Raw genomic sequence first — 22,839 nt, 5'->3', positions numbered from 1 at the left:
GTTCCTAGAGTTAGAAAAGAGATGGGTGTTCTTGCAATACATGCTCTCATTTAAATTTCCTAAAACAGTAACAGCAACATAATAGCAATAGTTATATGTGAGTGCCAAGGGTGTGCCAGGCACTGTTCTAATGGCTTTGCATACATTTTAAAAATTATTTAATCCTCATGACAGTTCTACAAGTAGGTCGTATTATTATCAGGTGAGGTAACTGAGGTTCAGAGAGGTTACATACCTTGCTCACAGAAGCCCAGCTTGTAAAGTAGAAGATGTGGGGTTCGAACCCAGATTCTGTGACTCTAGAGCCCATTTATTAAACTAGTTCATTTTATTGTCTCTCTAAAGAAGACACTGTTTTCCTCATTTTCTAAATGAGAATTCTAAGATTTAGTTATTGTAACAAACTGTCCCATTGTCACATAACTAATATGTAGCTAATAAGCATATAATAATAAAGAAATGTACAGCATGGCTTTGCATGGTATACAACCATGACCTGCCCTCACTGTACTGGAGTCATTGGATTCCGCTTCTTAGTGAACCACATTCCAGGAAGAACATAGAACATGACAGCTTGAAGGGATTTTAGAAGCAAACTGTTCTTCTGCATAGTAAAAGAATCTTTTCTGCAATGTGGGAGATAGCTCATCCAGTTTCTGCTTGAATGTCACTAGCAATAGCGAACTCACTACTTCACAGTGTTTTCTTACATTGAACCCAAATATAACATCTATAATTTGTCTTCACTGACTGTGGCTCTACCCTGCAGAGATACACAAAGTGAGTTTGGCACAGCTTTCTGTTCTTTAGGCCCCATCAGTCTTCGCTTTTCTAGGTTACCTTCTTGGTAACTGACCCTTATGGTGTTTACTATGCCAAGTTCCTTAGAAGTTTTTTTACTTATATTAACTCATTTAATCCTCACAATACCTATGAGATAGGTGAGAGAAATAACACATGAAGAAGCTAAGTTATTTGCTCAAGAGCTTGGTGATAGAAAAGCTAGGAGATGGACCCCAGCAGTCAGACTCCAGAGTTTATGCTCTTCACTACTATGAGCTAATGCCTCTCATTTAACCTATGTTTTCTTTATTTCTTGAATCTTTGACAAGCCGATTACCCTCTTTACCCTCATGTGAACATTGTCTAACCCATTAGGGCTTCAGGTATGGGCTGATCAAGGTGACAAAGAGGGGAACTGTCCTCTTCTGAACACCATACATGTTTCATTGGAGCCTAACGTCCTATTACTTTATTATGCAGTCATAACCATGGCCATCCCTAGAACCTTTCTTCACACAAAACTGCTTATAATACAGTTCTCCTATCCTGCATGTTACAATGATTTTTATTTTGAATACACAATGACAGAACTTCCCATCTTATCCCTATTATATTTCATTTATTTAGTTTGGGCTTGGGTGAAACTCTTAAATCCTTATTTTGTTATCTAAGGCATTAGGCCCCTCTTCCAGCAACTTTCTAGGGACCTAAAATAGTAAAACCAACGTCTATGATGCCTGTCATACATTAGGCCATCCATTAACTCCTTTAGGCCCTGAGAGAATGTGGACCAGGAACCCGATAACAACTGGATATCAGATGAGGAAGGTACTAGTGGTTCCAGCCTCCTTTTTGCCAGGCTTGTCTTTTTCTTTCTGTAAAGCCAAATATGTATGTTTCATCTGTTTATAAGGTGCTCTAAATGCTTTGTGTACTCTGCAGAGTAGAGCCACCATCAGAGAATACAAATTATAGGAGTAAGATTTGGATTCATATAAGAAAAGGAGTATAAGAAAAACATTCCAGACAAAAAAGTCTTTTTAAAAGCATGACTTCTAAAATTTTCATGGTTGGACAAACAGGATCCATTCAGGCATAAGCATCTAGCCATGTGTAGAGGCAGCATCCAGAGTACAAGGAAAGAACACGGAAAGTGATTAGGACTGGAGGCTTTGGAGCCAGACTCCCTCAGGTCAGATCCTGGCTCTGCCAATTGCTGCTATGTGACCTTGGGCAAGTCACTTCAGCTCTCCATGCCACACTCCCCTAGCTTGTGAGGTAGGCATTATAATATTCCTACTTCATAGAATTGCTTTTAAATAAGCTAGTATACTTCAGACATTTAGAGGAGGGCCGGATGCATAGTGAGTAGTCAATAGCTGCTGGTTAGTATTCTAAAGCCCTTTGTTCAAACAAGGCCCACTGCCTGTTTGGGTAAACAAAATGCTGTTGCAATGCAGCCACACTGATTTATTTACATATTATCTGTGTGTCTTTCATGCTACAACGGAAGGAAGTAGTTGTGACCAAGACCCTAAGGACCAACAAATTTTATATCTGGCCCTTTACAGAAAGAGCTTGCCAACCTTCATTCTTCAGGATAGAGGACAAGGATTTCTGAGCCTCATCTGTTACTCCTTTGTCTTGAAACCTTGGATCAGTGACAGATACTCTTTGGCCTCTGCTACTTCTGTTATAAGCCTCCTTCTCCTGAAGGACAAATCTGTGAAAAATCATATCTTGGAGATCCTACTAACTTTGTCTTTCATTTGCTCAAAACTTCTGTGTTTTACAGCCAGACTTTTGTGTTAATTTCTGTGGACATAGATGAGAATATCAATTTTTTATTTTTTCTAACACTAATGAACACTTAGCATGTGCTGACCTCAGTTCTAAGCCCTTCGTATGTGTTAGTTCATTTAATCCTCACAGCAACTCTCAGAGGCCGGCACTACTCTTTATCCCCACTTTACAGATGGAGAAATGGAGCCACCGAAAGGTTGAGAAAATTGTCCCAAGCTCACACAGTTGGCAGGTGGCAGAGGCAAGATTCGAAACTTTGCAGTGTGGTTCCAGAGTGTAGAGTTTTCACTTCTACTGTAGTCACTCAACTCTGAGGACCTTATGATTCCACCAGAGAGACCTATATGTGAACAGATAACTGCACGTGATGTGTAAGTGTTTAAATATTCATAAGATGAACCAGCACAGTGCCTTGCATGGCATAAGCCATCATCATCATGTTTATGTCCTGATGCTGTTAATAGCAGTGGAGATGGCCACAAACCATGGTTGGAGCTTAAGGGAGGCATGCCTGGAGGACTTCAAGAAGGAAATCTTACCTGAATTGAGACTTACTTGATATTAAGAGGAGTTTGCCAGAAAGCTTTCCGTGCAGAGGAAAACACATGTGCAAAGAACAGAGGCATGTTCAGAGAATTAAACGGTATTTCCCTATGGCTGGTGTGTGGACAATGGGGACCAAGAGGTAGTCAACTGACAGGAAGTGGGCAGGGCCAGAATGGCTCTGTAGGAATTGGGACAGACCCAAGTCCTTTAGTGGGTGTCTATTTCAGAGCAGAGTTCTATATCTGTCTGTTTGTTTATTGTCAAACACACACCCGATCCTGCTCATATACACTGGAATGTAAGCACCTCAAGGGCAGGCACCCAGTCTGTTTTGTTCACTGAAATAACTCCAGCACTAAAGGCCATGCCCATAGCAGGAGCTCATTAAATGTTTGTTCAGTTAATGGATAACTAAACCAATCAGCATCCTTCTGGGTGGTTGTAGGACTCATGGCATAGGATACTTTCCCTGGGTCCACCTGTCATCCCTGGTGACAATGAGGTTGCTTTGTTGAAGAGTCAAGGCAGGTCACCTCAAAGGACTATGCTGTCGAAAATAGGGTAATTTTTGAGTTAGTTTTTAAATAAGAGGCTTAGCAAATTCATAACCAGTTTATTTTAGTCCTGACTCCACATATGAAAATTCAGCATCCTCACCCACAGTGTCCTTATGACCTCATGCGAACCTTTCGGTCATCCTTCAGATGTCTGAAAATCCTACCCTTAAGGACCCACCTGGCAAAATATAAGTGAAAAAAATATTGGAAAGTGAATGAAAACAATGATTCTTCTAGGCCACTGTGCCAAAGTAAAGAAAAAGTAACCTAAGTATATAAGCTCAACATAGGTTTATTTTCATTTGTCAGGTGCCCATAGGGCTTGGTAAAAAGTCAGAAGGCACATCTCCCTAAGGCCTAAGGATTTGGCACACATTTTAACAGTGATGGGCCTCTCACCGTTGTGGCCTCTCCCGTGGCGGAGCACAGGCTCCGGACGCGCAGGCTCAGCGGCCATGGCTCACAGGCCTAGCCGCTCCACGGCATGTGGGATCTTCCTGGACCAGGGCACAAACCCGTGTCCCCTGCATCGGCAGGCGGACTCTCAACCACTGCGCCACCAGGGAAGCCCGATGTTAAATGTTTAACAGTGATTTCCCAAGGGATCATCGAATGTTTGAAGGGTAGGAGCCTTATTTCCCACCCCTGACATGTGAGGGGAATGAGGTCTAGAAGGTGAAATAACTTGCCCAGGGCTGGAGAGGTAGTTAGCGACAGGGCTGGAACTGGGACCAGATCCCTGACTCCCAGGGCCAATTCTCTTTCCAGTTCACCGCTCAGCCTCCTGAGAGATGAGCTATAGTTTCTGAGAAGCTTATATTACCTCTTTCATCATTTCTTGGTCTTTTTGGAAATATTGATGATCTCCTTCTGCATCTTTCCTAAGATGACCCAGGAAACGGCATTAAGAGAAGTCTCTTGCGTATTACATTGAGTCAGCAAACCCCATTGTCACCAACTTGTCCCCAATTTGCAAGTTTCACTGAAGGTCCGAATACTCAGGTTTCTTGGCTCCAGCTGATGCCTTTTCCCTTTAATCACATTAGAAAATGTACATTTCGTGTTCACATCCCCTAGAGTAGTGAAATATTTCTTTTCCTCCTGTAATCTGGAAATCCCTTTTTTGGTTGTTATTTTTAAGAAGAAAACTTGCACATAACAGAGGGACTTGCTGGTTCTTCAGAAACCAGCCTGGTAGGAGAGTTGATTGGATTTGCCTAAAGCATTTCCTCATTAGTAGCCTGTGTGTGCTTTTCCTTTCAAATGTCACCTGGCCTCCTCAACAAAGATTTAATTGTTGCAACTTGGGGCCATTGCAAACATGGGCTTTCCTGAATGTTCTTTTGAAATCTTCACAACTGTGCACCTTTCAGATGAAAAACTGGAAACATATTGAAAGTGACTTGGTGCATTATTGGTTTGGAGACCACTTCTCATTTCTCTTCTCCCCCTTTTTTGTAAGGGAAGATTGGAACTTTAATTGCTCAACCATGGTTTTTAATTCGTGATGCCCAGAAGGGGCATGGTTTATTCATTAGTCCTGATTATGAGGTGCCCTGAGCCTGGGCCTGGCTGCTTCTTGATCAGTTTCAACAGTTCTTTGCCTGAAATTACTGTCTGTAAACACGTGGTGGTCTAATTATGCAGACACTAGCTGTTCAGTTCTGCCAGGTTAAACCCTCTATTTTACATATGACAGTGCCTTAAAAGGCATTTGTTGAAATGCCATAGTTTACTAGTTCAGCCTTACAAAATCCAGCTCTCTTATGTTATAGGCAAATAGCCTCTTAATTGGATGTTTTCTCCCAGTACATTGAAAACGTTGGCTTAAATACACAGACACACACACACACACACGCACACACACTCATCCAATTAATTTTTTTTTAAGTGAGAAACAGTATTGCTTCATGGTTAAAGGTAAGGACTCTTTTTCTTCCACAGTAATAGCCTCCCCTCCCACCAACTTTTAGCCAGGTTGGCATAGAATTGTCCAGAGTTAAGAGTAAATTTCTTTTCCATGTAGAAGTGGCCATGTGACTAAATTCTGGCTGATGGGTTGTAAGTAGATAGTGTGTCAGCTTCTGAATGGTGACCCTGAAGGAAGAAGGGTAGTGTGTCTTTGACTTTTTTTTCTTCCTACTGATGGGAATTTGGTCATGATGGCTGGAACCCAAGCAGCCCTCTTGGGTCATTAGATGGCAGGTTAGCAGTGTAGAGCAGGAAAGGAGCAGAAGCCTGAGGACCTAAAAACTTCAGGGAGCAGGGTTGCCCTAGCAGCCCTTTTCTTTCACACTAGACTTTCGGTAAAAGCAAACCTCTATATTATTTAATGCACTGTAATTTGGGGCACCTATTGCTGTCAAATCTAGTCTTAGGTAACATCTTACCCTCGCTGAATTAGACCACACTCATTATTTTGATTGCAATGTGTAGAAGTTTCAGGACACTAAGGCCCAAGGAACCACGGAAAGTTTTCACACTCTCTTAATTTCCTATTAGAGGCACTGTGTCACAACACCCAGACATGGCTGCAGTGCTTTTACTGTCCGAATGAGGGGACTTAGCCTCAGGCCTCAGTTGGTGATTGGAGAGGGCACTGCTTGACAGTAGAATTATGCTCATAACTGTTGGCCAAATCTTGTAGAAACTACTTGGAATATCCCTCAGAAGAGATAGTCTGACAAGTTTATTACTTCCCTTGGGCCAGAAATTGTGAGCCTCTGGACAAATCCAAGACAATTTTCTTTTGCTCCCGTTGCTATACCCAAGAACAAGTTTCTCCACTTCCTAATAAATATCAAAAAGAAGCAGGACTCCTGAACAAAGGAACTTGAAGCAGGATTGTGGTGTTGTTGCTTGTTCTTCCTCAGGATAGGTATGGAAATAGTTCAGTGATCTTAGTGTATCTTGCTTAGGAGCAATGATGATCATCTCTTAGTCTCCTTTATTTCCTTGAACTTGAATCTTATTTTCTGGTGGTGCTAGAGATCTCAAGACTCATTTAGGGATTTTGCTGAGCTGTCTTCCCAGCACTGGTGAAAAGGAGAGATGACATCTAAAGCTCTCAGAGGAAACATATATTCTAAGGAAGAGTGCCTGATTTCATACTTGGCACATCATGAAGAGTATGATAAATGTTTTTCTTTATCCCCCTTCCAAACTGAGGTCCAATTTTCCTTTCCTATGGAATTGTGATAGAAATGATAAATCAGAGTACATTATATAAAAGAAGGACTGTTATTCTTACCTCTACTTTTAAAAGTCCTAGCTACCCTTTACGGCCAAGGTCAAATGCCACCTGCTCCATGAAGCATCCCTGGATTCCCACCTCCACAGCACTCACCCCCTACTCCAGCCAGAAGGATAATAATACAATCAAAGTAGAATCTTCAATCTCAGGTGATACTTGAATTCCCCATATATCAATAAGTATAATTCTACAATATACAAAACTAAGCAGAGTTCTAGCTTCTGCAAAAAAACATTTTAGAGATGGAAATTCAGTACCTTCAAAAGAGAATTTATTGATTCCAGTTTTTAGACAGCTTAATTCTGTCCCACTAAATTTTCTGCATTTGTTTGTAGGTATATCTGTGCTCCTCTTTAAATACACTGCCCAGAAATAAACAATGTTCCTTGAAATACACTGTCCATGAATCACCTTTCTTCTTCTGTAACTGCAACCTGTTCTAACAGGTTTGCAGCAACCATGGAGCTGTTTTCTCCCAGTTGCACTTATATTCAACGAAAATTCTGAAATCTTCTTTTTAAATATGTGTTGGTGCTAAGTGACATCTCCTCTGTCTTAAATTCATGTGGCTGGTTTTGATATTTAATTTGGGTCCTCCAATATATAGATCCATATTGCATGCATGTGGGTGTGTTTTGTCTGCTTATTAAAGTGTTGCAAACCTAACCTGTCACTCAAGCCCCTAGATCCATTTGTCTGATGAATTCTTCCAAGGTCCTTTATTCTTATTATAGCTCATTCTGCTTTATGCCACAGTTCATGAACTTGTTTTAAGCGACTGTCTTAAGTGGGGTTCCCTAGAAGCAGAGCCTCTGTCTGGGGAATCGGGCAGCAGCTCTATAGTCTCCCAGGTTTGATGGCTTCTGATGGTCCAAGAGCAGTTTTCCAGAGCAGGAGGGCAGCTAAGAATTGTTCTCAGCCCACACACAGCAGCTAGGATATAGGTGCCCTAGCTGCTGAAAAGGATCTGCTGGGACACCAACAGCATCCACTACAATCAGCCATGATTTTGTAACTCTTAAGTGTGGAAACCATGTATTGTTTATTCCTGCAGTCTCCGTGAGCCTGAGTCCAAGTCTTACACAGGGAGGGCAGTAGTTTGTGGAATTGAATCACCAAAGATCTGGAGGAAGTGCCCCCTGGTTTGCACCCATTCCAATCCACTGCCATTTGTAATAACAACTACCTCTAAGGGACTTAGTCAAATCCCTCCCCCAGCCCCAAGCAGCAGAGAACCAGACCATGTAAGTGACAGAGAGAAGGATATGGAAGCTTATATTGCATATTCCAAGAATCCAGTTTCCCTGTCAACTTGAAAGCTGTCTAAGGACCAAATGCTTAAATTTAGAATTGGCAAATACCACCTTAGTAAACATATCAAAGAACAGAATTTTAGTCTGCTCCATTCAGCTTTTAAACGATCTTGTTTCTTTAAATTTTATAAAGTAATATATGCATATGGCTAAACATGAGAATGGTACAAAAGAGTAATACATGAATAGTAAAGGTCTATTTTTCCATCGTCTTGACTTGCAGTTCCACTCCTAGATCTAACTACCGTTAACATTTTCTTGGATTTCTATCCAGAAATAGTTGTAGCTATACGAGGATAAATATCTGTGATTTTTTACACAAAATGAGTACAGTATATGCACTGTTCTCTAAAGTTTTTTTAGACTGTTAATAGATCTTATAGGTTTTTCTACATCAACGCCTCTATAGCTATCTCATTTTTTTAATGAATGTATAAACGTCTTACAATTTATTTAACCTGTCCTCTTTCTTTTTAGTGGACATTTAGGTTGTTTCTAGTTTTCAGCTCATACAAGTAATATTCTTGCCATCACAGATTTTTACCATTACAAAATAAGTGTTCTTCTGTGTATTTCTTTGCATATATGTTCTTTTTTAAAAAATTTAAAATTTTTATTTATTTATTTTTGGTTGTGTTGGGTCTTTGTTGCTGTGCACAGGCTTTTCTCTAGTTGCAGCAAGCGGGGGCTACTCTTCATTGCGGTGCGCGGGCTTCTCATTGTGGTGGCGGAGCATGGGCTCTAGATGCGCGGGCTTCAGTAGTTGTGTCATGCGGGCTCAGTAGTTGTGGCTCGAGGGCTCTAGAGCACAGGCTTGGTAGTCGTGGCGCATGGGCTTAGATGCTCTGTGGCATGTGGGATCTTCCCAGACTGGGGATCGAACCTGTGTCCCCTGCATCGGCAGGCGATTCTTAACCACTAAGCCACCAGGGAAGTCCCTGCATATATGTTCTTAATACTATTAAATTGAAAAGCCTATCCCTGCATCTCAGCAGAATAATGGAGACGTGGATAATTAATGTGGCCACCAGATTCCCTACATCTATACTGAATAACTGTGTGTCTTTTAGCCTAAGATATGCTTTCTCACTCTCTGCCCATTTGTTTTTCAGCCTCTTTCCCAGAATGCACCTCATAATCAGAAAAGATAGAAATTGTCATACTTGAAAAAAGCTGAGAGTAATTCTCAAGTTCAGGTTATCCTGATGACAAGTTCTAAAAACCACATTGGTATATAATTTAAGGAATAGAAATTCTGAATCTTGTTCAGATTTTAAGAGTCTCTGTTTAAGAACTAGTCTAATACAAGTTTCAAAAATGCCATCAGACTTTCCAGAAATTCAGCCCTGATGTACTGAAAAGTGCTTACTGTTGTCTTTTTATTTGCAGTGAAGTATATGCGGGAAGCCACACCCTACGTGAAGAAGGGCTCCCCAGTATCCGAGATCGGGTGGGAAACGCCTCCGCCAGAATCCCCGCGGTTAGGCGGCGGGTCCTCAGATCCTCTGTCATCACAGCCCTTCTCCTTCCATAGAGACCGGAAAAGCATCCCTCTCAAGATGTGCTTTGTCACTCGGAGCATGGCCTTGGCTGACCCTGAGAACAGGTAAAGACGGCTAACGCCCTCCTCCGTATCTCAGCTGCTCTTTGGCCTCTGCGGTTGAAAGAGAGCTTTTATCGGGCTGTACTTGTGTTCTGGAAACACTGGATGGTTTCCAAAAATAGCCTGAAAGGACCACGATGCAGGAATGTATACGTCAAGCTAGGTCTCCCTCTCTTTCTTCCTCCATCCTTCTTTTTCTTCCTTTTATCCTCATGAAGAATCTGTATACTAAGCTCTGGTTCTGGAAAATGTTGAATCAATGGAGTCAGGATCCTATGTGTCTTCCCTGGGTCTGCCTCTGCCAGTATATGTGACTTTGGGCAGGTCTCTTGGAGCACTGAACCTCAGTTTTGTCGTATGTAAAATGGAAATAGTTGAAATCAATACCTCGTTGAGTTGTGAAGATTAAATGAGGAAATCCACGTGAACTGCTTAGCCCAGGAAAACCTTCCATGAATATAAGCTATAATACTATGTATTATTCCTATTTTTTTTTTTTTTTTTTTTTTTTTTTGGCTGCACCATGCAGCATATGGGATCTTAGTTCCCTGACCAGGGCTTGAACCCCTGCCCCCTGCATTGGAAGCACAGAGTCTTAACCACTGGACCACCAGGGAAGTCCCTAGAACTCTGTATTATTGATGTTAGGTAACAATAAGCAACTAGGCCTCTCTGGGCCTCGGTGTCCTCAACTGTGTACTTGGAGGGTTTGATGAGAGCATCCTTAACACTTTTCGGCTCTGAAGCTCTCTTTATCCTCAAGAGAGAAAAAGGAGTGGCGATCAAGCCTGGAGTGCTATTTCCCAAAGCCTATACATGACATCTTTGCCACAGGATAGATATATAACCCAATCCATGGCAATTAGAAAGAATCCAGGCAAGATGAGCAAGTATTTGGGGTCCCTCTTCCCCCCCAAAGTTTTCCTTTATCTCTGCTGCACAGAAAACATACATCTGGAAGGAAAATAAAAGACATGTAGAGAAGAGAGAGAGAAATTGAGTCCGTGAAGGGGGAATCGTGGTGACCTTTGCATCCTCATTCAAATGCTAAAAAAAGAAACAGCTCTACTGGCCCTTATTTACAAATGAGTGGGACAGCTGCAACCCCACCTGAACCCAAGGAGGAAGTATTTGGCTGTGTTCCGAGCTGCTGTTGGGGAAAACCCAAAGGAAATAAGAGCAGGGAGAAAGTTGCCTCCTTGGCTCACAGCTCAGTGCTTTTTTTGTTCTCTTCCCAGTAAACTTATGCTAAGGAAGCTGCTAGCCCTTCTGACCCCAGTCAGCTGCAGGGACTACCCCGCGCCCCGCCTGTCAGTTCTATCTGCATAGGGATCAGAGATCAGCCACTGTATGAGCGAGCCAGGGGGTATCCTCAAAAGATGAATCTGAGAAGGCAGACTGGGAAGGAGGCAGAATTCTTAGATGGTCCATTCCCACCTGTTCTGTTTTGCTTCCCCTCCCCTCAATTTCTGCCACTTTCCTGGGCCTACAGTTGACATCCTGGTTCCTGAGTTTCCTCTTCCCTGGGCTTTTACGCACTCAAACAAGTCCTTTCTCCCAAGAGTCTGAGGTCTAAGGTTTCAGATCTGATTAATTCATAATTTATCCAGTGGCTGTCTTGTGCTGGGCAGCATGCTAATTACTTCAGCCCAAAGACTGCAAAGTGGCAGCCTTTAGGTGTCCCCAGCCCACAGATATGTTTTTTTAGTGGTCTATCTAGGGTTGCAAAGAAATTTGAATTAGGTGCCACATTGAATAGTCAGAAAATTTCACATTAAAAAGCCAGATTTCTGGACTTCCCTGGTTGTCCAGCGGTTAAGACTCTCTGCTTCCCACGCAGGAGGCACAGTTTCGATTCCTGGTCGGGGAACTAAGATCCCGCATGCTGCATGGTGCACCCCCCAAAAAAAGGAAAAGAAAAAAAAAAAGGTTTCTGCAACTTTCACATGGGCTATAAGAAATTACTTTATTAAAAAGAAAAAGCCAGATTTCTACTTTTCTAGGAAAATTAGAAGATCTAATGATATCCTTAGGCCTATATTACCACAGGCAGGCCTCCCATCTATAGGGGCCCAGTAGAGTCTTATCCTTTGAAAAGGGAATGAACTCCTCTAGTCACTCCTTTTGCCTTACGCTTAGTGGATTCAGTTAATTACCTGTCTGGGTCTTCACATTTCCTGCTTTGTCCTTGAATTTGTAATCATGTTTAGTCCTCTGAGTTTCTAACATCATCCCCATTCTACAGATAAAAATAACTGAGGCTCAGGGCTTACGTAAGTTCCTATGGTCATATAGTTAATGTATGATACAACTGGTCTTTAATGTCATGCCTATAGAATGGGTGACAGTGTCAGTTTACCATTCCCAGAAAAATACAGAAACTAGAAAACGCGGGATATGGTAGAAGTGGTTAATACATTAGGGAGAGAGTTTGAGTAGATGATTTCTAGGGTTCCTTTTAACGGTGGACTTACATGCTATCATATTTCTCCCAATCATTTAATTACATTGTAAAGAATATTTGGGGAGATATCAGGCCTTAGTTCAAATATTGGAAGCTTCATTTTGTCAAGCCAGTAGAGAGGATGCATTTTAAAAAAATTTTATATTATTGAAGTATCGTTGATTTACAATGTTGTATTAATTTCTACTACACAGCAAAGTGATTCAGTTATACATATACATAAATTCTTTTTCATATTCTTTTCCGTGATGGTTTATCGCAAGATATTGAATATAGTTCCCATTTTTAAACTTTTATATTGGTGCTCTTCAAGTTGACCATTGATAAGTATATGTAGGGCCTCTTAGGTGGTAAGGGAAAGCCTGTTCTGCTGGGGTGTGAGAACCAGTAGGGCCCGACTGAAAACGAGAATCCAGCTAAGCCAGAGGGTCCAGGAGGGGACTTTGGTCCAAACAGATCCAAAACTGCTGACAGTAAATTAACCTTTCACAATGTGTCCGTGTATCAAATCACCATGATGTGAACTTTAAATATCTTACAATTTTGTCAGTTATACCTCATTAAAATTGAAAAAAAGAAAAAAAAAAAACCAAAAAGACTAGGGGCTTAATTGAGTCTTGACCCTGGTTGAATAAAAGAAGAAAAGAAAAAAGGAACAAATATTTTATGGAACTCCAATCACATGCCGGGCAGAGTATAATGTACCAGTCAGAAATGTGGACTCTGCAAAATTCAACTCTGTGCTGAATATGAGACACACCTAACACAAAGTGATTTTCAAAGGGCCAAAAATATAGTCTGGGCAGATTATATAAGGCAAATGCAAACTAACAGCAAAAACAAAAAGCATCAATTTTGATCTTGATATATGACAAGGTAAAGTGCAGACTGAAAAGCACAGAATAAGACAAAGAAGAACTGGTTTATGTTAAAGGCCAGAGTTCACAAGGAACAGAATTCAGCAGTTATGAATGCACATCAAGTAACACAGCAGCAACCTTTACAGCAAAATATGCAGAAAGTGCAAGAAGAAATAGAAGCATACTAAACTTAGGTAGTTCAATACTACTCTCAATCCAAGACAAGGCAATTGGACAAAAGATAAACAAAGATACAAAAGACCCAAATGACATAATTAAGGGATGTCTGGGTACATCAGTCTTTGTACCTTGATAATAAAGAGTACACTTTTTTTTTTCTAATCCACATGGAACATTCACAAAATTAACCATAGATTGTCACAAAAAGATGCAATAAGTTCCATAAAGTAGAAATAATACAAACAACATCCTCTGATGATTGTGGAATAAAACTAGAAAATCAATAACAAAACCAAAGCACAGAAAGCCTTTCTTCATGGAGTTTTAAAAGCTCTCTCTGAAATAAATAACTCTTGGGTCAAAAGGGAAATAGAAGCTGAAAGTGTAGCATTTTTAAAAATAATGAAAATTATGCAAATATTAAATATAAAAGGGAAAGAAGTTGAAAGGGAGAGTGTTGCCTCTGGTGTCAGCTAGATCCACGGTAGAATCTTAGCTCCACCACTTATGTGTGAATTTAAGCAAGTATCTCATTTAATCCAGATAACAACCCTACGTCGTAAGTACCCTAATCTCTATTTTGTGGACAACGAAACTTCGTTCAGAAACAAGAGTTGAAGCCAACGGGAAATCTGAGATTCAGACCCAGGCCTGGCTGACACCAAGCTCAGTTTCTTAATCATGACACCCCATTGCTTCCGATTTTAGCGCCTGGCAGAACAGCTCACCTGAACTGTAAGCACCATGGCCAGGAATTAACGGTCTCCTGGATGCTAAAACCTCAGCATCTCGGGGCTAATCCCCTCGGTTGGTGACACACAGCTACTCATAGTTTGCATTAAAAGCTCTAATGTTCTAGCTTCCCTGGTGGTTGAGAGTCCACCTGCTGATACAGGGGACACAGGTTCGTGCCCCGGTCCGGGAAGATCCCACATGCCGCGGAGCGGCTGGGCCCGTGAGCCATGGCCGCTGAGCCTGCATCTCCGGAGCCTGTGCTCCACAACGGGGGAGGCCACAGCAGTGAGAAGCCTGCGTACTGCAAAAAAAAAAAAAAAAAAAAAAAAAAAAGCTCTAATGTTCAATTTCTCAAATTGAAACAGCCATAGAACAGCAGGTAGCATTGCTGCTCTTTGTGTAAAAAAGATCACCCAGCAGGCACTGAATACACAAGAATATGTCACTGCTAGTGCTAGTTGTCAATGATTACAATAGTTCTTTTGAATTCCACCTCGTAAATATCTCCTGTGTTTCACAGTCAGCTCTTTGCCTTCACAGCCACTGCCCTAGTCCAGGCCCAGACTATCCCAAGTCCTCTAGACTATTGGGACATATTTTCTACTGGATGCTTCCAAGTTTCTAGTTTGCCCCTCCCCCATCCCCTAGCATCTACCCTACTCGCAGCTAGTTAAGGGAGTGTGAAACACTAAAAATTTATCCATTTGGTCAACATGGCTTCCATCACCTTCACTAATCATGAAACTCCTCAGTATTGCGTAAAATCCCCATGAGGTTTTGGATCTTTCCTAACTGTGCAGTGCTTCTGCATCTCAACCTTTATGCTCCAGGAACCCTTAAACAATTTCTGCACACCCTGCACTTGCCTCCCTGACAGCTTCCTAGTCACCCTTTAAGCCTCAACACAGGGGTAGCACAGGTCCTGCTATACCTTGTGTATAGATCCGTTCATGATAGCATCCTTTATAATGACTTGTGATTTTTTTTTTCCTAACATGATTACCCAGTTCTTAAAGCCAGAAGACCCTTGAGGTCTGGGATTCCCCATGCTTTTACTTTGATATCCCAGCTTTCTAAAAATTATTATGAAGAGAGGTAATCAGCAAGTGATAGAGTAAATGGAGGGAAATATTAACAGTAGGTACACCTGGGTATTCATATATTCTTGGCACAGTTGCTAATTTTCCAAGTTTTCTGTAAATTCGAAATAATTTCCAAATAAAAAGTTAAAGAAAAACCCGCACACTGCCAAAAATAAGAATCTCAGCTTTCTAGAGCATTGCTTGATATAAAGCAGGCATTCAAAAATATATGATGTTAATAAATGATAAATGGCATATTTATCTGCCCATTTTTGCTATTCTTACCTTTTCAAAGACTTCTTTTAAAAAAAATCTTCTACTAAATATTCTTGCGAATAAAAGAAAAAGCACGGTTCTATCCTGCCACGCTCAGCAAATTTAAACCAAGACAATTCATTAACCAAGCCCGTTGAAAGCAGATGGACCAATGCAGTGGGTGGTATACAAAGCTTTGTTCATGACTTTGTGTACTAGTCACAGACCCCACTGTAGATCTTCATGGTTAAATTATGGAGCACACAATCTTTCTTGAAAAACAGTGCACGTCTCTAGTTACAGCACGTAAGTGAAAAACGCACAGAAAGCGTTGCTGTGGTTTCAAGTGGAAAAGCTCTGCTCATCACACCATGATTCAGAGAGATGGGATCTGGTAAATCCTATAGGACTCATGGATTTGTTCCCACAAAGTGCCCTTGGTGATATCCCCATAATCCAGTGCCCAAGCTTCTGCCACAGAGGATCAGAAACCTAATTAGAGGCACAGTGACGTTGGATCCGTCTCTAAGGGGTGGACTCATATTAACCAAGCAAACTAGGTTTCACTTGTAACGGGCAGTGCAGTTGTCAAACAGATGTAAACACCTGCATGGAAGGATCTGTGTGTCCCCGTTAGGGGCAGGCCGTATTAGAAGACAAATGTAAATAATAAGCAGAATACCAGAACTCCAAGTAACAAAAACACTGTGGACTTTCAAGGCAGCCTAAGCAATGCATTCTCTCCATGTAGGCCAGCTATGTGAGAAATTAGATTGTCACCAAGGTTATCAGTACAAGATATGCCAATCGACTATAAGAAGTATATTTTCCATGAGGAAGCTGGAAGCTGTCCTTTCCTAGATCAGAAGAGCTTTGCCACGGTGGCTGTTACGTTAATTTCTGCTCTACTCAGACTCCCATCTCCTTTGGTCTGTATGTAAATGGCCCGGGGTTCCCCCAAGTGGCTCTCCCCTGTCCCCTTAATTTCACACGATCTTATACCTGATGGGGATCAGAACAGTGGACTGAAGTTTTGCTAATCAAATTCTATCATTTTCTAGTCCTGGCTCCCTGAATTTTCTCCAGTATCCCCTCGTTCAGAGTTTTAGGTGGTCCCAAATACTTTAGTTACACATTTATAAACAGATGGTCTTTTAGTGACCCCCAGTGGAACAGTAATCATTTTACTGGTTTCACCTTATTTTCTCCTTTTCCCACTGTCTGGGGACACATTATTGTCCCCCTCCCATATCTTATGTAGAATTCTAAACTATACTCTTTACACTTAGAATACTAGTGAAAAATCCTCTCCTATAGTACATCCAGAATGAAGATTCATGAGGTACTTGTAACCATCTTGTTTCCACAGTAAGTTCTTGCTTATGAAAAGTGTTTCTCCTGTTAAGAGGCTTACAAAACATGTATGTTCTTGGTTCAGTTTTCTTCACTCTTTTTTTTTTTTTTTTTTTTTTTAGTTTCTGCTTTATAACAAAGTGAATCAGTCATACATATACATCTGTTCCCACATCCCCTCCCTCATGCATCTCCCTCCCTTGGACACATCATGGTGGCCTCATAACTGAAAATACCACCAGCAGATCATGATTGATGTTACATTTTGGAAACAAAGGAAAAATGAAAAATCAGTTTATATTGGTGCTGTAGTAAGTGGGACACAGTTTAAATATCTAAAACAGAGGCCCAGATTAACTAATATCAATGAATAAAACTCTAGATTGAAGTTAGAAAATGTGAGTTTGAATCCCAATTCTGTTACTTCTTCCCTTTAACTTGAGACAGATTATCTAATCTCTCTGATTCCCAGGTTCTTTGTCTATAAAATGTGCTTTAAAATACTGACCACATAAGATTGTTGTGATAATTAGATGACTTAATGTAGATATCCTCTAATTCCCGGCAGCATAACCATGGCATAAATGCAGCTTTCGATCAAAATATCCTTGTTCCTGGGTGCAAGAGGGGTGGGGGGAGTTTTTTCCAGCAGAGAAGTTTCCAGGTGATCTCCCCAAGCTGTTGAGCAGAGGCTGTTTTGTAAGACATTCTTTCACAGAGGGGTTTAGCCTTTTGAGACGTCTGGCTCTCTGCGGAAACTTCAGTTCCAGTTTCCCAACTCCTGGGCTCACGAAGCCTTAGCTGTCATTTATGTATCAAGATGGTCCTCAGCCCCTCACCACTACCTGATGCACTCTCTGACACCACCCCACTCCACCCCGTTTCATCAGGGATGCCTCATGGTCAGACTGAATACTCACCCTCCTGGTTTTCAATGCCCTTGTACCCTTTTTTTTAATACCTGGGAGTTTCCTTTTCTTTCTTGCAAGCTCAGTATTACATTAAAACATAAACAAGCAAACTTTTCTTATTATATCTTATCCAGCATATCTAGGTGTTCATAGCAGAAAGGTTTCTGAATCTGTGTAGACCACCATTGTGCTGGAATGGGAAGCCTCCTCTCATGGCTGCAGAATTGCTTGTAATTGGCCATGTGTATCATGAACAAAAGTCAATGTTCTATTTTTTCAACTGTTATTTAGAAAAACAAGTTAAACTTTACCATCATTTTGAAAACTAAAAACAAACAAGTTGAGTATTAACGTTTGGATGATCTACCACTTTCATTTGAAAGTGTGGAGTTCCCTCTACCACCAAGAGCACGATTTTGGTCATGCTTATTCATCTGTCTATACCTGTCCGTTTATCTATCTATCCATCTCTGTATCCATCTACTTATTTATCATCTTCATCAATCACATATCTATCTATCTATCTATCCATCTCTGTATCCATCTACTTATTTATCATCTTTATCAATCACATTATCTATCTATCTATCTATCTTTCTACCTATCTTGCTCTCTGTTCTTGTTTCTTACTCAGACAAGCCCAGTGAACTATTTTGTTACTGTAGGAAGAATATGCATAAAACAAGAGGTGGCCTTGGTGTTTGTTTCAACTGTGATCACATTCTGCATTTGGGAAATATAGGAAATGGAATATATACTATTATTTCAACAACTTGTTTAAAGATAATGGGAAGGGGAAATTCAGGGAAATTGGGCTGAATTAGTCAGAAATCCGACATAGGAAATAAAGTCCTAATCAGTTGTATTGTTTTTAAGTGTACATAGCGAGACAAAGTAAGGAGGCATGCCTCATAGCATTCATAAAACAGACCTAAGAAAATAGGTAAGATGCTCCCTTTTTAAAGTTATTTTAAATGAAAGTTTAAATTTTATCAAAAAACAATAAAGGCAGATAGTTTAAAAATCAAATAAACCTAAAAGATTTGTTTTACAAAAAACGCAATGGATTCTTATCATTAATCTGCAGCCCATTTATAAACCAATCCAGAGACTCATGTCTGAGGTCTGGGAAATTTCCTCATATTATTTATTTGATAAAATTCTCCTCTGTTTTCTTTGTTCTTTCTCTCTGCCTCCCCTGTTGGAAGGATATTGGACCTCCTAGATTGATTTTCCAAGTCTGTTTCTTTCTCTGCTATTTCCACAATATTTTTTTACTTTATTTTTTGACCGTTCTCATGAATATATCTTGTTTAAATTTCAGCTATTATATTTTAGCTCTTTTTGTTCTCTGAATGTTCTTTTTTAAGAGAATTTTGTTCTTGTTTTATGGATCCCATATTTTCTCTTACTTCTTGTAGACTATTAATTAGTTTTGCTTATTTTTCATTGTGCTCTTTGTTTCTCCAGTTACCTTTTTTCTGCTTGTTTCGATTTCATATTCCTTGCTGGAGGTTTTCCTCAAATGTCTGGTGACCCATTGCTATCTGTTCATTTTTTACATGGAGAGACTAAGAAGCCTGTTGGAACCTATGTGTGTGACGAGTGGGGCTTAATCATTGTTGAGAATTCAGGCACAGTTGCTGCTTGCGGAGTCAGCCATACTAAGAGACCCCTTCTGATTCTGCAAATGTTGGTGTTTGGAAGTTTGAGTTACCTAGGGGAGAACCATCTAGTCTTTCTGTGGGTGTGGGTGGTGGGAAAAGTGGAGAACCTCCCTCTGCCAGCTTTCTCACTGTCCCACCACTCAGCTTGCAGACCTCACACAGGACCCTTGTTTTGAGCCCTGCATCACCCCCAGTCCTCTCTCTGGAGGTTCCAAGCCCCTGCAGGCTTGCAGAGCCAAGGGGCTCACACTTCACTGAAATCCTGTCTTCAGCCCTTCAAATTGTAAATTCCTGCCTCTTAGTAAGGAATTAAGAGGAATTCCTTGCCTCTGACTCTGTAGTCAGTTACCTGGTTCCACTGCTGTCTGTCCTTCACACATGCATTGAACTCTTGCCTCTCTTATTTTCTTGTGGGTTTTATACCTATTTTACTGTCTTTTTCCTGGGATCTTTTAAGGGAGAGGAGATGAACATGGGTGGCCAAGCCACTATGTTTTTCCCAGTGAGAACCCTTACATGATTTGCATCTTTGTATACAACAGAGTGCACCAAAGGTTCATTTTAATGAGCTTAAGAAACATTTTCATAGCCTTGTTATTTTTAAGAAAATCAGTTTCCTCCATAGATACACTTCAGGACTGTATTCATCCTAATTATCATACATTTTTAACCAGTGGGACATGAATTAGTAAGGCTTCCCTGGCAATGGTAAGCAAGTTACAAAAGGGAATTCAACTATCTTTAGTTAGCCTTGAGAAAAAGAGTTGAGGAGAAGACTTGCCAAGCATGGTTCTGTGATTTCATCAATACACCAGTACAATGAGTTCATTTTAATCCATTCCTGTGCCTCTAAACACCATTCCAGGAAAATCTCAGTTTCCCCTCTTCTAAGAGCACTTTGGGACATTGAACTTGACCATCTGGGTGCTGAGAGATTTTTGCTAATGTTGACTCTCAATATTTAGGTCTTGATCCTTTGCTCTTGATTCATTAATTGAACTCCATTTGATTTGCAAAAAGCCGCCCCAGGATTTCCAGCTAAGATAATGAAGCTTCTGAAAATAACTCCAATGCTCTCATGCAGGCGTTCTCTATTCAAGCAGGCATCACCTACAGGGCAATGGGGACAGGAGAGAGAGAGGAAAGTTCACAGAGCAGTCCCTGCCCTTTGGTCCTTTGACGCAGGCATGGAATTGTATTCTTCTTAGTAGAGGATGGGTTTGGGGCACAAAGAGCTGCAGACACATTTAGAACAACACCCACTGGATATACAGAGTCTGTGACTGTTGAGAGATACTCTGTTTCTAAATAATAGGAATTTTGACATTGCCAGTCCTTTAAACCAGGTTGAGATTTCCTTCCTTCTCTCAATTTCAACTTTTAAATAGATAGTTTTGATCATTCTTTGCTAGATGTTGAAGCTGCAGCAGTGACAGTTCTTGCCCTGACACAGCTTACCGTCAGGTGGGAAATAGGTACAAGCACGCCGGCAATTACAAAACAATACTACGGAAGGGTGACGAGAGAAGTAAAGGATGCTGTAGAAGCTGTCTCATAGGACAGCTACCTAATCCAGAGTTCTGGTTTTGGAGGGGGTGGGTGCAGGCAATAAGGGGTGATTGTCAGAGGCGATGATGTCTATGCTGAGACTTGAATCATAAAATAGAAGTTAGCCAGGCCAAAGGTCACTGCAGGGAGGCAGAGAAGGGATTCTTGGCAAAGGAAATAGTATGAGTCTAGGCACCAAGGCAAGAAAAGACATAGTTCTGTTAAAGAACTGGAAGAAATCAGTCTCTTTGGAGCAGTCGATGAGAAGACTGTGTCAAGAGTCTGGAAGGGGGCTTCCCTGGTGGCCCAGTGGTTAAGACTCCGCGCTCCCAGTGCAAGGGACCCGGGTTCGATCCCTGGTCGGGGAACTAGATCCCACATGCATGCCACAACTAAGAGTTCACATGCTGCAACTAAAGATCCTGTGCCGCAACTGAGACCCAGAACAGCCAAAAAAAAAAAGAGTCTGGAAAGGTTGTCACAATCTGAGCTAAGCCATTTTATGGTTAGACTTCATCCTGGGAAGGTCTGGAGCGGTGGAACAACAGAACAGAGATCCCTCGGGCCTCACAGTGAAGCACAGGCTGGAAGCGGAAGGCAAGACTGGAGGCTGGGGGAGCAGTGAGAGGGCTCTCGTAGAAATGGAGGTGAGAAATAGTCCCAGCTTCTACCAGAGTGGGACAGAGGCCCTAAGGAGAAGTTGGACGAATTTGAGAGATTTTACGAAAGAGAATCTGCAGGAGTTCATGATAAAGCGGGCTTGGAGGGATGAGGGAAAAGAAGGTGCCCAGAACTAATCCGTGGAAGCAGAGCCACACACCTGGCCACTGTTTCCTAGATGATTACACTGGCCCTGAGTGAACGGGACTGAGGACACGTATGTTTTGGTACAGGGTTGGGGGTAGGTAGAGGCTTAGAACAAGTTTAGGCCTTTGGAGATACTGCCTCGATTGAGAGTCTGAGTATGACACCTTTGGACGGTTTTATGTCCCTACCTGGATTTGCAAGCATGGTGAGGACCACCAGCATGTCTTGGCTTTCTTTTGCATTTGCCACATTTCTTAGAAGACCACACAGAAATCACTCACTAAATATAGAAAGGCAATTGCACTGATTCCAGTCACGGTCCTGGCAGGTGTCTGTCTTGAAGGGTTAACTGAAGAGCTTTTAATGAAGGGACTGTTTATGGACGAGTGGGCTGGGTTAAAGGAACCAACAACGGATGGAGAGGTGCCCAGCATTTAGCAACAGCAGGAAGCTATTCCCACCTCCTGGGACCGAGGGGCAGAAGGCACAAGTTTCTGCAGCCCGGTGAGGACCAGAGCCCTGTGAGATGCACAGTGGCCCAGGAAGGGTTGGGGGTAGGCCAATACCCTCAACCCTTCATTTTTTTTTTTTTTATAAATTATTTTATTTTATTTATTTTTGGCTGCTTTGAGTCTTCATTGCTGCACACCAGCTTTCTCTAGTTTTGGCGAGCGGGGTCTACCCTTCACTGCGGTGTGCGGGCTTCTCATTGTGGTGGTGTCTCCTGTTGTGGAGCACAGGCTCTAGGCATGCAGGCTTCAGTAGTTGTGGCACGTGGGCTCAGTAGTTGTGGCTCACGGGCTCTAGATCGCGGGCTCAGTAATTGTGGCACATGGGCTTAGTTGCTCCATGGCATGTGGGATCTTCCTGGACCAGGGCTCGAACCCATGTCCCCTGCATTGGCAGGCAGACTCTTAACCACTGTGCCACCAGGGAAGCCCAACCCCTCTCTTCTTCTGCCCTAGAATCTCCTGTCGATGCTTCCAATTGGCTGCATGCAACTGGAAGCCAGAAGCTAGGGAGCCTGAATGATTAGTTAGAGTTTGATATCTTGGAGCACAGAGCAAGGCAGAGAAGGGCAGAGAATGAATCTGGAGGCAAACATAGAAAAAAAATCAC

At 41.6% G+C, this 22,839-nt stretch overlaps 1 protein-coding gene across 1 annotated transcript in view; it reads left to right on the top strand.

Annotated features, from left to right (window-relative positions):
- Positions 1-22,839, top strand: part of SNTB1 (syntrophin beta 1) — a gene marked incomplete at both ends in the record, with an annotated part of 227,448 nt that overhangs the window by 87,954 nt on the left and 116,655 nt on the right. Inside the window, one exon of the mRNA XM_079722735.1 lies at positions 9,645-9,861. Coding sequence (XP_079578861.1) covers positions 9,645-9,861 — 217 coding nt within the window. The remainder of the gene's footprint in view (positions 1-9,644; positions 9,862-22,839) is intronic.

Source organism: Hyperoodon ampullatus (genome assembly GCF_949752795.1).
Source record: "Hyperoodon ampullatus genome assembly, chromosome: 17".
Lineage (NCBI taxonomy): Eukaryota > Metazoa > Chordata > Mammalia > Artiodactyla > Ziphiidae > Hyperoodon > Hyperoodon ampullatus.
The sequence above is the reverse complement of the archived record's forward strand: the minus strand, read 5'-3'. Positions and strand labels throughout refer to the sequence as shown.